The sequence below is a fragment of the Cnephaeus nilssonii genome (assembly GCF_951640355.1).
Source record: "Cnephaeus nilssonii genome assembly, chromosome: X".
Classification (NCBI taxonomy): Eukaryota; Metazoa; Chordata; class Mammalia; order Chiroptera; family Vespertilionidae; genus Cnephaeus; species Cnephaeus nilssonii.
In genome coordinates, this window is record NC_137071.1 from 35,788,012 (window position 1) to 35,803,137 (window position 15,126).

Here is a 15,126-nt window from a genome sequence, read left to right on the forward strand (position 1 = left end):
TAAATTTTAGATTTTTTTCTAGTTCTGGAAACAATATCATTGGAATTAGGTAGTGATTGCATTGAGTCATTAGATTGCTTTGGGTGTTATGTACATTTTAATATTGATGTTTCTAATACATGAACACTGTATTTCCTTCCATTTATTTGTGTCCTCTTTAATTTATTTTTCAATGTCGAGTTTTCAGCGTATATGTTTTTCACCTCACTGAATAAATTTATTCCTAGTTTATTCTTTTTGATACAATTGCATATGACATCCTTTTCTTAATATCTCTTTCTGATCATTGGCTGTTATTGTGTAGAAATGTGAGAGATTTCTGTGTATTTTCCTTGGTGAATTGATGTATGACAAATGAGAGATTATGCAATGGGGAAATGATAGTCTTTGTAAAAGCATAGTTAGGAAAACTGGACCGGATCCATGCCAAAAAATGAAACTAGACAAATTATACCATATACAAAAATAAAGTCAAAGTTAATTAAAGTCTTAAATGTAACACCCAAAACCATAAAACTCCTAGAAGAAAACATAGGCACTGAGTTCTCTGAAGTTTGTCTTAGCAATCAGTATCTTTTTCTGTATGTCTCCTTGGGGAAGGTCAACAAAAGCAAAAATAAACAAATGGCTCTACATCAAACTAAAAAGCATCTACAGGGAGAAGGAAGCTATCAGCAAAACGCAGAGACAAAATGAGTGCAATCCTGTGACACTTGTCTTTCTCTGCCAGGCTTATTTCATTTAGCATGGGAAAAGAGATTTACCATTGATATATTGGAGAAGGTCTTAATATTCAAAATATATAAAGAACTCATGCATCTCAACTTAAAAAACAAAGAGTTCTATTTAAAAATAGGCAGAGGAGCCCTAGCCAGTTTGGCTCATTGGATTAAGTGTTGGCCTGCTGACTGAAAGATCCTGAGTTCGATTCCAGTCAAGGTCATGTACCTTGGTTGCGGCCTTGATCCCTGGCCTTGATTGGGGATCATGTGGGATGCAACCAATCAATGTGTCTCACATCGATGTTTCTCTCTGTCTCTTCCCCTCACTTCCACTTTCTCTAAGAATCAATGGGAAAAAATCATCTGGTGAGGATTAAAAAAATAAAAAGGGCAGAGGACATGGATAGACATTTCTCCTAAGAGGCAATTTAGTTGCCCACAGACATATGAAAAGATAACAAAACTAAGCATCAGAGAAATGCAAATAAAAACCAGTTATCCCGTCAGACCTGTAAAAATATCTTATCAGAAAGTCAACAAACAGCAAGTGCTGTAAGGATATGGAGAAAAGGGAACACTTGTGCACTTTTGGTAGCATTGTTTTTATAAAATATATATATTTTATTGATTTTAGAGAGGAAGAGGGAGGGAGAGAGAGATAGAAACATCAATGATAAGAAAAAAATCATTGATTGGCTGCCTTCTCCACATCCCACTCTGGTGATCAAGCCCGCCAATCGCATGTGCCCTGACCATGACCTCCGGGTTCATAGTTAGACACTCAACCACTGAGCCATGCTGGCCAGGCAGTGGCATTGTTAATTGGTAAAGAAACTATGGAAAACAGCATGCAGGGTCCTCAAAATTTAAAAGTACAACTACCATATGACCCAGCAATTCCACTTTCTGGTATTTCTTTTAAGAAAACAAAGTTACTAATTGGAAAAGATACATGCACCCCTGTATTCATTGCAGTATTGTTTACAATAGCCATGATATGGAAACAACATAGGTGTGGAATCAATAGATGAACTGAGAAAGAAGATATTTACACACACACATTCATACATACCTACCATCAAAAATTACTTAGCAATAAAAAATGAAATCTTGCCATTTGTGACAGCATGGATGGACATAGAGGGTATTATGCTAAGTAAAAGAAGTTAGACAGAGAAAGATGGATACCATATGATTTTACTTATGTGGAATCTAATTAAAAAACCTAAACAAGTGAACAAACAAAACAGAAACGGACTGATATATTCATTGAACAAAATGATGGTTGCCAGATGGTAGTTGGTTGGGGAGATTCATGAAAAAGGTTTAGGGATTAAGATATAGAAATTGCCAGTTATAAAAACTGTCACAGGTATGTAAATACATCATAGGAAATATAGTCAATAATATTATAATAATTGTGTATGTTGTCAGATGGGTACTAGACTTACCAGGGTGATCACTTAGAAAGTTATGTAAATGTTTAATAACTATGTTGTACACCTGAAACTAATATTATTGTATGTTCACTGTAATTGAAAAATAAAATTATTATTAAAACATAAAAATAAAAACAAGAGTTTGTAATCTAGGGTCCAGTGGATAGAATTTAGGGGTATATGAACCTGAATAAGAAAAATTCCTTTTTAATTTTCACTACCCTCCAACAAAAGTGTAGCATTTTTTCCAGTTTCAAAGGTATGCAGCAAACCACAGTAGTATTATTGATAACTGACTTTGTTATCAATATAAATCAGATATATTTCTGTATATTAATGATATCTCAAAATTATTTACCTTTATTAATACTTCAACTTTTCATGTAATTGTTAGACTTGCTGCTATATTTTTTACTTAATGCATTCATAAATTACACATAATATGATATCACATTTTTTTTTAGTATTTTGATAATTTCTATATAATGGATTTTTTTTCAATCCTATTTATTTTATGTAATTGAAAACATTGTAAGCACTGCCAAAGGAGTTCATGGAACAGATCAAGTTAAAACCTCTATTTTAGAAACACCTAGGTTGAAATTGATCTTCTTATATCTTAACATTGACTATTTTTCTTTTGATCAGGTGTAGGTAATGGCAATGAAGGTGGAAGAGGAAAAGCAGGTGCAAAACTTTTCCAAGATTTTCAGATGTTAAGTAGAATCTGGACTCATCCTTGGTGTTTACAGCTGGACTACATTAGCAAAGAAAATAAGGTAAATCAAGTAACTTAAGATTTATTAAAAGGTATCTGTTAGAAGCAGAATAACTTTAGAAAAAAGGTTGATATATATACACTTACTGTATATTTGAATTTTCTTTTGATTTGTGGTATAATAATTCATGTATTTTATTTCCAGTTAATTTCTGTTTGAATGCATTATGATTATAATATGAATATTAAATGTTAATCTTAACATTTCTCATAACCATAGCAAAGTGATCAAAAGTAAGAAATTAACATTGAGTGTTATTAACTGAACAACAGAATTCAATTGGATTTTCTTAGTTTTTGTACTTTTTCTTTTTTTATGATCAATCTAAGACCTCACATTGCATTTAGTAGTCATATCTGTCATGTCTCCTTTATTTTTCTAATTCATGATAGTTCCTTCGTTCTTCCTTATCTCATGACAATTGACTTATTCTTAAGAAATAAAGGAACATCATTATAATTTCCAGTATAAGTTGAAACAAACTATTAAAACATTCATCTTTTTTCCCTAGGGATATTTTGATGAAGACAGCATGGATGAATTTATAGCTTCAGATTCTGATGAAACCTCCATGAGTTTAAGCTCCGATGATTATACAAAGTAAATTGAATACTTTTGTGCCTCGTGTTGACACATTAAAACTCCCTATTTACTGATTGTTCTCATAATTGGCACTTATATGTTTACTATACTTTTCTATTAGTTTGAATTTGTTCTTTTTTCAGAAAGAAGAAAACAAAAGGGAAAAAGGGGAAAAAAGATAGTAGCTCAAGTGGAAGTGGCAGTGACAATGATGTTGAAGTCATTAAAGTGTGGAATTCAAGATCTCGAGGAGGTGGTGAAGGAAATGTGGATGAAACAGGAAACAACCCCACGGTTTCTATAAAGACGGAAGAAAGTAAGTCTAATGAATGTTGCCTTTATCATGGAACATTGTTTAGAAATATGTCATTATCATGTCAATACTTTTTTTCAATTATTAATCATCCTCTCTTGTTGGCCAGAGGCATATCTTTTCTAATTCATAAGCATGTAGAATAATCATGGAACACAGAATAATAAAAAATATCTGATAACTTTTTAAATAAAAGCAAGCCTTTTGCTCTCTCTGGTATTTCATAGGAAAGAAAAAATAATGTTTATTTACACGTCTAAATGTAAACTATTACTTTTACTCCATATGTTAGCTTACTTCTTGAGCAGCCTTGCAATGTTGTTTATATCTTTATTTTTATAAATGATTGGTAGAAGTTGAATTCTGACCTAGATACATTCAATCTCAAAACCACCATGGTAATTTCTCTTAACTATGTATACATAACTGGAAGAATTTCAAGGAATCAAGTATCATTGTAATTGATTTTATATAGTGAAATTATTTTTAATGGTTTAGTCTTTTTCCTTTGTAACTTAAAAAATTATAATTGTTGTCTACTTTAGGTTTCCTCTGTGTCATGTACAGTTTGTGTCACCTCTTTTGCTTTTTTTTCTCTTGTGCATGAGTATACAGACAGTGAAGGTTTTGACTGAACTCCCAAAGGCTTGAGTTGTCTTTACCTGTTATCTACATTTAAAGAATTAGTATTGAGGCTCCATATTCTCCTGGTACAGCCTGACTGGGTGTCTGCTCTAAAGCTGGGACCAAATATCTGAATATTTGAAATATCAAATATCTAAAGACAGAAAAGTGTAAATAGCTCTAAATAGTTGGCATTTGGAAGTTATGGAACAAAGCTGTTGACTATGAACAGAAGAGAGATATAGGTGCTAACTAGGTGAATGATCCTGTACTCAAACAAGCTTGGCTGGTCTCAGGCCTTCAGTTGAACTAATTGGCAATACCTTGATAAACATTTCTCTTTTCAGTAGTTCCTCCTTCGAATAGACAGATGGCAGCCTAACCACAGACTTTGTCTTCTCTAAGAAATCAGGGAAATAGTAAAAATTAAACTACAAAATTTCCCTCCTTGTCTTTTCTCTCTTGTTATTCCATAAAGGCAATTTGTTACCAGCGTTCAACTTCCAATTACATTTACAGAATATTTTTTCTAAGAATATTAAAGGAATGTTTATAGTTTAATTTATGGTAACGGGAAGCTCCTGCTATCTCTTCCTTTGCTCTCCCAATCTGCCTTTTCACTTAAAATTACCCGCAGTCTCTCATCTCACAATTATAAATGAATAGCTTAGAGTTTATGTGTTCCTGGGAATGATTTTCTTAAAATTTACTTGTTAAACTGTTTCTCATAACTTAAAGTTAAGAGATCAGAGAGAGTAAGACTTGCCAGTATGTCTCATTCTTTGTTGTAAATGGGTTACATAGAAGTATGCTGAGGTATTGATTCCTTCATCACTTGGAAGTATAGGTGGGGTCTGAGGCAGCTGAGTTATATCCAGAAATGAGTAGATTCTTCCATTTTTCCTGGTGTACTATGTGACTATGATTGCTTTTCATTTAAGCCATAATGTAAAAAGGTTGGAAAGAACTGGGGCAAAATATAGGTGGCTACATGTTGTAAACTTAAAAGCAGACAGGGAAGGCTCTGGGTTCCAAATGACAAACTGACTACTTGTCTAGGGTCTTTGTTTAATTTTAGCTGTGTGCATTCAAATACATGTCATTCATATATGGATGTATTTTAATTTTTTTGCATCTGTGTACACATATAGTTTATCAGAAACATTTTTCAGTACAAATAGATGATAAAAATTTATTTTTGTTCTGTAGATCTAGATTAACTCCATAGAAGGCTGAGTAGATCATAGTATATGAACATATATAGATGGTATTATAACTTTTTAAAAATTTAATTCCGCCCTAACCCGTTTGGCTTAGTGGATAGAGCGTTGGCCTGCAGACTGAAGGGTCCCAGGTTCAATTCTGGTCAAGGGCATGTACCTTGGTTGCAGGCACATCCCCAGTAGGGGGTGTGCAGGAGGCAGCTGATCGATGTTTCTCTCTCATCGATGTTTCTAACTCTCTCTCCCTCTCCTTTCCTCTCTGTAAAAAATCAATAAAATATATTTTAAAAAAATTTGCTTCCTTACAGTAAATATAAAAAAAACACTAAGTAGGAAGTATTATAGGGCGAAAATGTTGCACCTGGAATTTGAAATGGATATTAAGTAAGTACATAGCTATAATTGAACTATGATATGATTCTCACTGCATATTTCATTTTTTATTTTTTAATATGTATTTTTATTGATTTCAGAAAGGAAGGGAGAGGGAGATATAAACATCAATGACAAGAGAGAATAATTGATTGGCTGCCTCTAGCACGCCCCTTACTGGGGATCGAACCTGCAACCTTGGCATGTGCCCTTGACCAGATTCGAACCCAGGATGCTTGAGTCCACAGGCCAACGCTCTATCCACTGACCCAAACAGGCTAGGGCATATTTCATTTTTACTTCAAAGAGTTGCTATTTAATTCTTTTACAGAAGATTTCTGAATTTTCTGAGAAGCAGAATCAGTCATTTGAATAAGTCATTTAAGTTTACCTTACAGCATCACTAATTTTGTGTTTTAATATTGTTTTAGAAGGACAGTTTTATGATGTGAAATTTGCTGTGTAACTAAAATATTCAGTTTAATAATTATCTTGGTGTTTTTAGAGTACATTTTAAAATGTATATAATTTATTGTATGGATAGCAACTTTTGTGATAGGATCCTTGTATGTGATGTAGAACCATATTATTACCACTATTATATGATACTAGAGGCCTGGTGCACGAATTTGTGCACCAGTGGGGTCCCTCGGCCTGGCCTGTGGGATAGGGTCAAAACTGGCTCTCCGACAGTCCCCAAGGGGTCCCAGATTGTGAGAGGGTGCAGGCCAGGCCATGGGACCCCACCAGTGCACGATCGGGGCCAGGGAGGGACACGGGAGGTTGGCCAGCTGGGGAGGGACCACGGGAGAGCTCCAGGGAGTGCCCGGCCTGTCTCGCTCAGTCCCAATCGGCCCGACCCCAGCAGCAAGCTCACCTACTGGTTGGAGCATCTTCCCCCTGGTGGTCAGTGCACGTCATAGTGACTGGTCGACTGGTCAACTCTCTGCCCCCTGGTGGTCAGTGCACATTATAGCGAGCGGTTGAGCAGCCTTAGCATATCAGTGAACAAAATGCATTCATGGAGCTTACCATTCTACTAGTACTACTATTTTAATGATATGCTACCTGATGAAAGTTAACACACAAAACAAGCAGCATGATTCTATTCTCAAGAAACTCAGATAATAGAACTATTTTATAAAGACTATAAAATAAGTATGCTTATAGTGATAATTAAAAAATCATAAGCATAATTTTATGCTGGCAAACAACATTCTGGAAAAATATAACACCATTGAACGTTCACTGCAGTTACTTCATAGGTTTTGCAACTTTAATGGTTTGGGTTTGTTGTTTTAATCCTCATCTGAGGATATTTTTCCATTGACTTAGAGAGAGTGGAAGAGAGAGGGAAAGAGAGAGAGAAATATTTTTGTGAGAGAACCACATTGATTGGTTGCCTCCTACACAAGCCCTGACCAGGGCCTGGGCCAGGGAGGAGCCTGCAACCGAAGTATGTGCCCTTGACCAGAATCGAACCTGGGACCCTTCGGTCCACAGGCTGATGCTCTATCCACTGAACCAAACCGGCTAGGGTGGTTTTGTGACTTTAAGTAAAATGATGCATAATGAAACCAATTTTACCCTAGGAAAATAGATGTAAACAAGCGTTAAGTTCTTGTAGTATCTTGTCAATATTATAACAAAACAACATTATTCAAGGACCTGCTATAGTTTTAAAAAATAATAGTGTACAGTTTAGGGATATAGATATAGTGAAAATATTAAACATACACAGAAATAATAAACATAAACTTTAAGGTTTTAGTTACCTGTCCAAAAGGAGAGAGGAAAAGAAGAATGTGATTGGCTAGGGTCACATATTAGACTTCAGGTGCATCAGAAGCAGATTTAACAAGTGTTACAATTGGATAAAGGTGGGATGTGGGAACATGGCTGTTTATTCTGCATACATTTTTGGATATGTAAAATATTTTATAGCAGAAATATATAAAAATGTAAAATACTTCACATTAAAAAGCAATTGGGCAAAAGCAGGTTAAACCTCATTCCTCATTTTGCATTGAATTGTTTGTTTAGAACTTTAATAGATTATTTTGTGTAACTTTCTTCTTACAACTTTTATAGTCAAAGTTAGTGTGCAAATAATAAAGTTCATATGATATGAGGATTCTGGGATGAATATTTGCTAGAATTCTAGTAGCACAGTGAAATGTTTCTTGCCCCTGAGCTCAAGATCTTCTCTCTCTTGATCTCCGAGTCAGTCAGTCTCCCTCTCTGCTTCATTTCTCTTTCTGTCTCTCTATGGACATTTTTCTTTCCCAGTCCGTTTCTTGGGATGTGTTTTGGGTAAGGTGACAAGACGTCCCGCTTTTTAACAATTTGTCCCGCATCCCGCAGCGTTTTAAAAAGAGTCCCGATTTTTGGAAAGAATGCACGACAAGCTAGGGAACGGCGGGAGAACGGGAAGGGAATATACAGTTTTCGGTGGCCATGTGGCTATTTAGCCAGGATATGAGTTTTATATTATTTTTGTTAATTTTATAATGTTAAACTTTAATAATAACAAATAATTGTTGAGAACTGATTATCGAGAACTGCTTATCAAAGTTCACATTGTTGATCAGTTGTTAGAATTCGACCACCATTGTTTGGACTTAATGAACAATGGCATTTTTTGGGATTGGCAACGACGAAAACATTTTGTAACTGTCTCTCAGACGCTACACATCGTACTGCGTGCTAGTAAGCTAGTTAAACAAGTGATGTCATTAGAAATCAGCTATTCAGATAATTTAGGTAAGTAATTTATTTATTTCATAAATACATAAATTTTCTTGAATTTAGCAGACAGTACTCGTATTATTTATATTTTATAGTGGCGGCAAAAAGTCTAGCGCCGGCCTTGAAAGTGACACTTACGACTTACGTTATGGCAAATTCATGACCTTTTAAACAGCGACAGCAATCTACTAAAAAAAATTCACTCAAATGAGAAATATGCCAAAGAATAAAATAATACTATACATAATTTTTTATTTATTATATTTGTAAATTATACTTATGTTGAAATTTAAAAAAATATATTACAATACTATTTTTGTGTTCTATGAAAATTTTTGTTGCTCCATATAGACCAAATTTTTAATCAAGAACACCCCCCCGCCCCGGGTCAATGGTGTCCCGCTTTACCAATGTTAAAATCTGGTCACCTTAGTTTTGGGGTTATTATCTCTCTGGGATTGGGGGCCTCTGTCTCTTAGAGTTTCTGTCTACCCAAGTGCTCTCTCCTGTGGTGGTCTTTTTTTTTCCTCTCTGGGCATGAGTGTGCTGAGTGCGTGTGCGCGCGTGCGTGTGTGTGTGTGAGCGCGCGCGCGCACGCGCATAGGTTGCTTCCCTCTCCCAAATTCCTATGTCGCTTTCTCAAGCTTTCTCTGGGTTGGTCTATATCTGTTTTCTTTTTCTTTTTTTTTTATATCTGTTTTCTTGGTCTCTTTTTTAATCCCTCTCTTGGGATCTTTTAGTTTTTTTTTCCTATTTGCCTACTTATTTATGTTTCATTTATTTTATTTAGGTAAAGCTACTTCCTCTTCCAATCCAAGCAGCCCAGCTCCAGACTGGTACAAAGATTTTGTTACAGATGCTGATGCTGAGATTTTAGAGCATTCTGGCAAAATGGTACTTCTCTTTGAAATTCTTCGAATGGCAGAGGAAATTGGGGATAAAGTGTAAGTTCTTTCCTAGCCTACCTAATAATAGACAAATATGCAAATTGACCGTACCTTCGCTATGCCCGCGATTGGCCAGGAGGCGCGGGGGGGCGGGACTCGGGGTGGCCGGGGTGGCTGATTGGGCCGGCGGGACGCTGACGCGTCGCCAGCGGCGGCCCAAGCTCAGCGTCTGCGCCATGGCTGTGCTGCGGCACAGAAGGGGCCTCTGGGGCAGCGAGCTCACGTCCCACCACGGACCATCAAAAGCGGGGGAGCTGGGTGCCTGTCCGCTCAGGCACCAGGCCTTTCAGAAACCTCCACGGCGCTGGAGGCTTCTGAAAGGCCTGGTGCACCAGCGATCAAAAGCAAAAGCGTGGGAGCTGAGTGCCTGTCCGCTCAGGCACCAGGCCTTTCAGAAGCCTTGGCGCGGCGGAGGCTTCTGAAAGGCCTGGTGCCTGAGCAGACAGGCACCCAGCTCCCCCCCTACACGTGCATGATTCAATCATGCACTGGGCCTCTAGTTCTTTATATAAATGAACTTTTTGATAACCTTTCTATTGTTTCAACAGCTTATTTGAAGAAATGTGTTTTCTTCCTTTCTAAAAATGTCATTTACTTTGGTTACTGTAGTGATAGACAAGTCCCAGTATCTTACTTCTAAGCCACTAGTTCTAACTGCATATTCTGGTTATTTCTTTAGTGCTGTTTTTCCCTTCTGGTTATTGCTTCTAAAATTTATTTCATTGAGCCAAGCCTCTAGTTGATATCTATATGTTATCATCTTCAAAACCATTTTCCAATCCATGCAATGTGGCTTGTACCCTGTCACTTTACTGAGCTTTTTCCCACCTAAAGTCACTTAGTGACATTTTAATCCCCATATCTAGTGGACACTTCTCAGACTTTATTTCACCTCTTTGATGATTCTCTTTATCATTTCTCCTTTGTTTTTTGTTCCTGTTTGTTTTACTTATAGCATTTGTGCCCTCATTTCCTTCCCTGCATCCTGTTCCCAGTTTCACCCTTAAAATTACTATTTAAAAAATGTACTCTTATAGTTTTGAACCAGGCTTATTGTTTAGGCTGTTATAAGGTCCCCACATTTTATCACAAAATATTTAAAAATTATATCTGTGATGTTTTTAGTAACAATTAACATAAGGCTATAAATAAGTCATCTTTGGCATTAGTCAAAGATGACTCCCAGACTTCCATCCTAAGTGGCTGGTGGATTATAATGTTATTTACTAAAATGGACAATATTAGGTTAGAACTTAATTCTCTAGTGATAGTAAAGAGTTTTGCTCTAGCTATATTATGTTTGAGTGGCCTATTAGATATCCAGGAGAGATGTCAAGTAGAAAGTGGATATTAGAGTTCAGAGTTTCTGAAAGGTAAGGAGAGATTATTGCTCTAGACATGCTCATGATTTTTTCTACTATCAACTTCTGTAGATTAAAATTAATTTTTATTTGGGTACTATATAAGAATTTTAAGAATGTACACGTGATTTTAGTGGTATCTTAATTTCCTAATCAATGCAAGAATCTCTTCTACCATGTTCATCATAGATATTCTCCTACTTTTTCCTGTGATAGAATATTTACCATCTCATAACGCTGCCTATAGTTGAATACTTCACATTGTTAGAAAATGTATCCTTATCTTTTTTAAAAATATATATATTTTTTATTTCAGAGAGGAAGGGAGAGGGAGAGAGAGAAACATAAATGATGAGAGAGAATCATTGATTGGCTGCCTCCTGCACGTCCCCTACTGGGGATCGAGTCCGCAACCCAGGCATATGCCCTTGTTTGGAATCGAACTTGGGACTCTCTAGTCCACAGGCCGATGCTCTATCTACTGAGCCAAACTGGCTAGGGCTGTATCCTTATCTTTATATACTATTCCTATAACTGTTTCCCCTCTGGTCTAAAACAAAATATATCTACTGCTTGTTTTACACTGTTGTTAATGATAATTTTTAGTTATAAACCCAACTTATAGATGTCATCAGTTGTTAAGACTATAAAACTATGCATTTCCAGAATTGTGATTACCACTATTCTTTATCTGTCCAACATTTCATATGGAAGTTTTAAAACATAATTAAAAGTGGAAAGAACTTTATAGTGCATACCCATATATCTGTCAACTAGAATTGGTACTATACTCTATAGTTACTGTATTTTCTTTATTACATATCTATTTACCTATCCATCCCTCCATTGATCTTATTTTCCTAATGCCTTTTAAAGTAGGTTACAGACATCACTACTATTTCAATTGTCTTATCTTCAAATAGTGGTAGTTTTATCACTCTTGTGAATTTTATAGTTTTTTTCTCTCACTTCATTGATCATTTTTTGTGTGGCATAATTTCAGTCCTGACCACATGGTTTTTAGTACCCATCTCAAAATATGGTTGCAGTAAACAAAACACTCAGCTTAGTTTTTATTAACACAGAGTTTTAGTCCTGGCTGGTTTGGGTCAGTGATTATAGCATCGGCCCATGCACCAAAGGGTCTTGGGTTCAACTCCTGGTCAAGGGCACATACCTCAGTTGTAGCTTTGATCCCTGGCCCTGCTCTGGGCTCCTGTGGAAGGCAGCCAATCAGTGTGTCTCTTACGTCAGTGTTTCTCTTTTTCTCTCCCTCCCTTTCACTCTCTAAAAATCAATGGAAAAAGTATCCTCAGGTGAGGATTAAAAACAAAACAAAAACAAAAGCACACACACACATACACACAAACCCCACAGTTTTAGTGAGGCTGGTTCTTGTTTATTCTGGATCCTATACATATATCCATGCAGTCCTGTAGAGAGGTTTTCTAACTTTGGGGGAGGAAGACATTTTACTCTAGCATTGCAGTTTCTTTTAGTTGGTCTAATAATTAATCAGAATGAGACAGATTAAGAAAAAAGGACCAAGTTTACTTACATATTGCATGTATGGGAACCCCAACATATATGACAGAATAAGAGATTCCACATACAAGAGAGGGTCACAGAAAGAAAATTAATATGAGGTATCTATGATATCCTGAGCTAAAGTATGGTAAAATGTCCTGATGTTGCAGAAGGAGGAGGATAATTTTCAAGATAAGAGCAAGTATTTAGTAAATATGTTTGCCCTTCCCTATAAATAGGTCATAAAAAGTTATTTCTGGTAAAAGTTTCTATTGTGCCTTCAGCGTCTCAATTACCTTTAGTTCAAAATAGTCCACATTCCAAAGTAGCATATATTGGAGAGGCCTGTTCTGAACCCCTTTTCAACCTCTAAATAACTGTTGATTAATGTTGAAACCTATGTTCAGTGAAGACATTAAAAGAACAACTGCTGTTAAATCAGATTCCCCCATTTTCTATTTGTGCAGTTGACTTTTGACCCCAATACAGGGTGGGGCAAAAGTAAGTTTACAGTTTTTCTTATGGAAAATAATACAATAGTTAATAAATAATACAGATCAAAGGACTTTTATGCATGCATATAAGCCTAACCAATGGACACAATCACCAGGGGGGTGAGGGCATGAGTGTGGGGGTGGGTGGGGGTAATCGGGGGATAAGGACACATATGTAATACCTTAATCAATAAAAAAATACAAGGATAAACTCTGATTAGCATACTCACAACTGTAAACCTACTTTTGCCCTATCCGGTAGAAACTTGATATTTCCACAGGATGAGAAAGAAATGAATTTTAGTGATTTTAGCCAGTGATATGTTGACAAATGTTTAACAGCTGATTCTCCAAATGCATGAATAAAAAAATCCTATATAATAAAGAGGTAATATGCAAATTGACCACCACTCCCTGGCACAAATGGCCGCCCCCATGTGGTCACAAGATGGCGGCCACAAGATGGCCGGTAGGGGAGGGCAGTTGTGGGCAATCAGGCCAGCAGGGGAGGGCAGTTAGGGGCGACCAGGCCAGTAGGGGAGGGCAGTTGGGGGTGACCAGGCCTGCAGGGGAGGGCAGAAGTAATATCTTTACTATATGAATCTTTTAATCTAAGAACACTAATTTGTTTTTGTTTTTTTTTTAGACTTGTTTTCAGCCAGTCTCTTATATCTCTGGACTTGATTGAAGATTTTCTTGAATTGGCTAGTAGGGAGAAAACAGAAGATAAAGATAAACCTCTTATTTATAAAGGTGAGTTACAAACATTTCTATATCATAAGTTTTAAAAACATTCATTTATATATCTTGTGTAAACTTTTTAACAGTAAAAGAAAACATAGCCAGACCCACAACCCTAATATGTCCATGTTTTTCTCCACTTTATTCTTAATCTTATCAATATTATTGAGGTCTTTGTTTTTGTAATTTTAACATCAAGTATTAAAAATGTTTTTAAACAGCTTTATTGAGGTATAATTCACATAATGTGCAGTTGAACCATTTAAAATGTACAATTCAATGGGCATAGTATATGTACAGAGTTGTAAAACTATCAACACAGTCAATTTTTGAAAATTTTAATCACCACCAAAGAAACCCTATACCTGTTAACTATGACTGTCCTATCTCACCCTTCTACCACTTCCATCCCTAGGCAATCACTAATCTATTTTCAGATTCATATAATATGTGGTTTTTCATGAATGGCTTCTTTCACATAGCATCTTTACAAGGTTCATTCATGTTATAGCATATGACAGTACTTAATTTTTATGGTCTAATAAAATTTCATTGTATGAATAAAACATACATTTGATTATCCATTCATTCATTCATAGATACTTAGGTTGTTTTCACCTTTTGGCTGTTATGAATAATGCTGCTATGAACAGTCGTGTACAAGTTTTTATGTATTTAAACATCTGTTTTCAATTCTTTAGGATATATTCTTAGGAATGGAATTATTGGATTATACAATAAATCTGTGTTTAATGTATTGAGGAACCAGCAAACTGTTTTCCACACTGACTACACTTTCACATTCCCACAAGCAGTGTACAAGGGTTCTAATTTCTCCACATCTTTGCCAACACTTGCTTTCCTTTTTTTTTACTTTAAAAAAATATTATTATTATTATTATTATTATTATTATTATTATTGTTGCAATCCTAGTGGCTATGAAATGGTATCTCACTGTGATTTTTTTATATTTTTTAAATTTGTTTCTGTTAATCCTTATTACCCAGGGAATTTTTTAAAAAAATCTTTATTATTGAAAGTATTACATATGTCCCCCTTTTCTCCTATTGACCCCTTATACCCGTACCAGGCCTCCACCACCCTATTGATGTGCTCATGGGTTACGCATATATGGGTTGATATCTACCCATCCACCCAACCTGACCTTCCCTATGAGATTTGACAGTCTATTCTATGCTTCTGTGTCTCTGGATCTATTTTTTTTCAACAGTTTATTTTGTTCATTAGATTCC

The 15,126-nt window shown here is 35.8% G+C and overlaps 1 protein-coding gene across 5 annotated transcripts in view; it reads left to right on the top strand.

Annotated features, from left to right (window-relative positions):
* The window catches only part of ATRX (ATRX chromatin remodeler), a 284,854-nt gene that overhangs the window by 172,527 nt on the left and 97,201 nt on the right, over window positions 1-15,126 (top strand). For all 5 annotated transcript variants that reach the window (XM_079765243.1, XM_079765244.1, XM_079765245.1 and 2 more), the window contains 5 exons: window positions 2,810-2,940; window positions 3,452-3,540; window positions 3,666-3,838; window positions 9,593-9,746; window positions 13,778-13,884. In XM_079765243.1, the coding sequence (XP_079621369.1) occupies window positions 2,810-2,940; window positions 3,452-3,540; window positions 3,666-3,838; window positions 9,593-9,746; window positions 13,778-13,884 (654 nt within the window). The remainder of the gene's footprint in view (window positions 1-2,809; window positions 2,941-3,451; window positions 3,541-3,665; window positions 3,839-9,592; window positions 9,747-13,777; window positions 13,885-15,126) is intronic.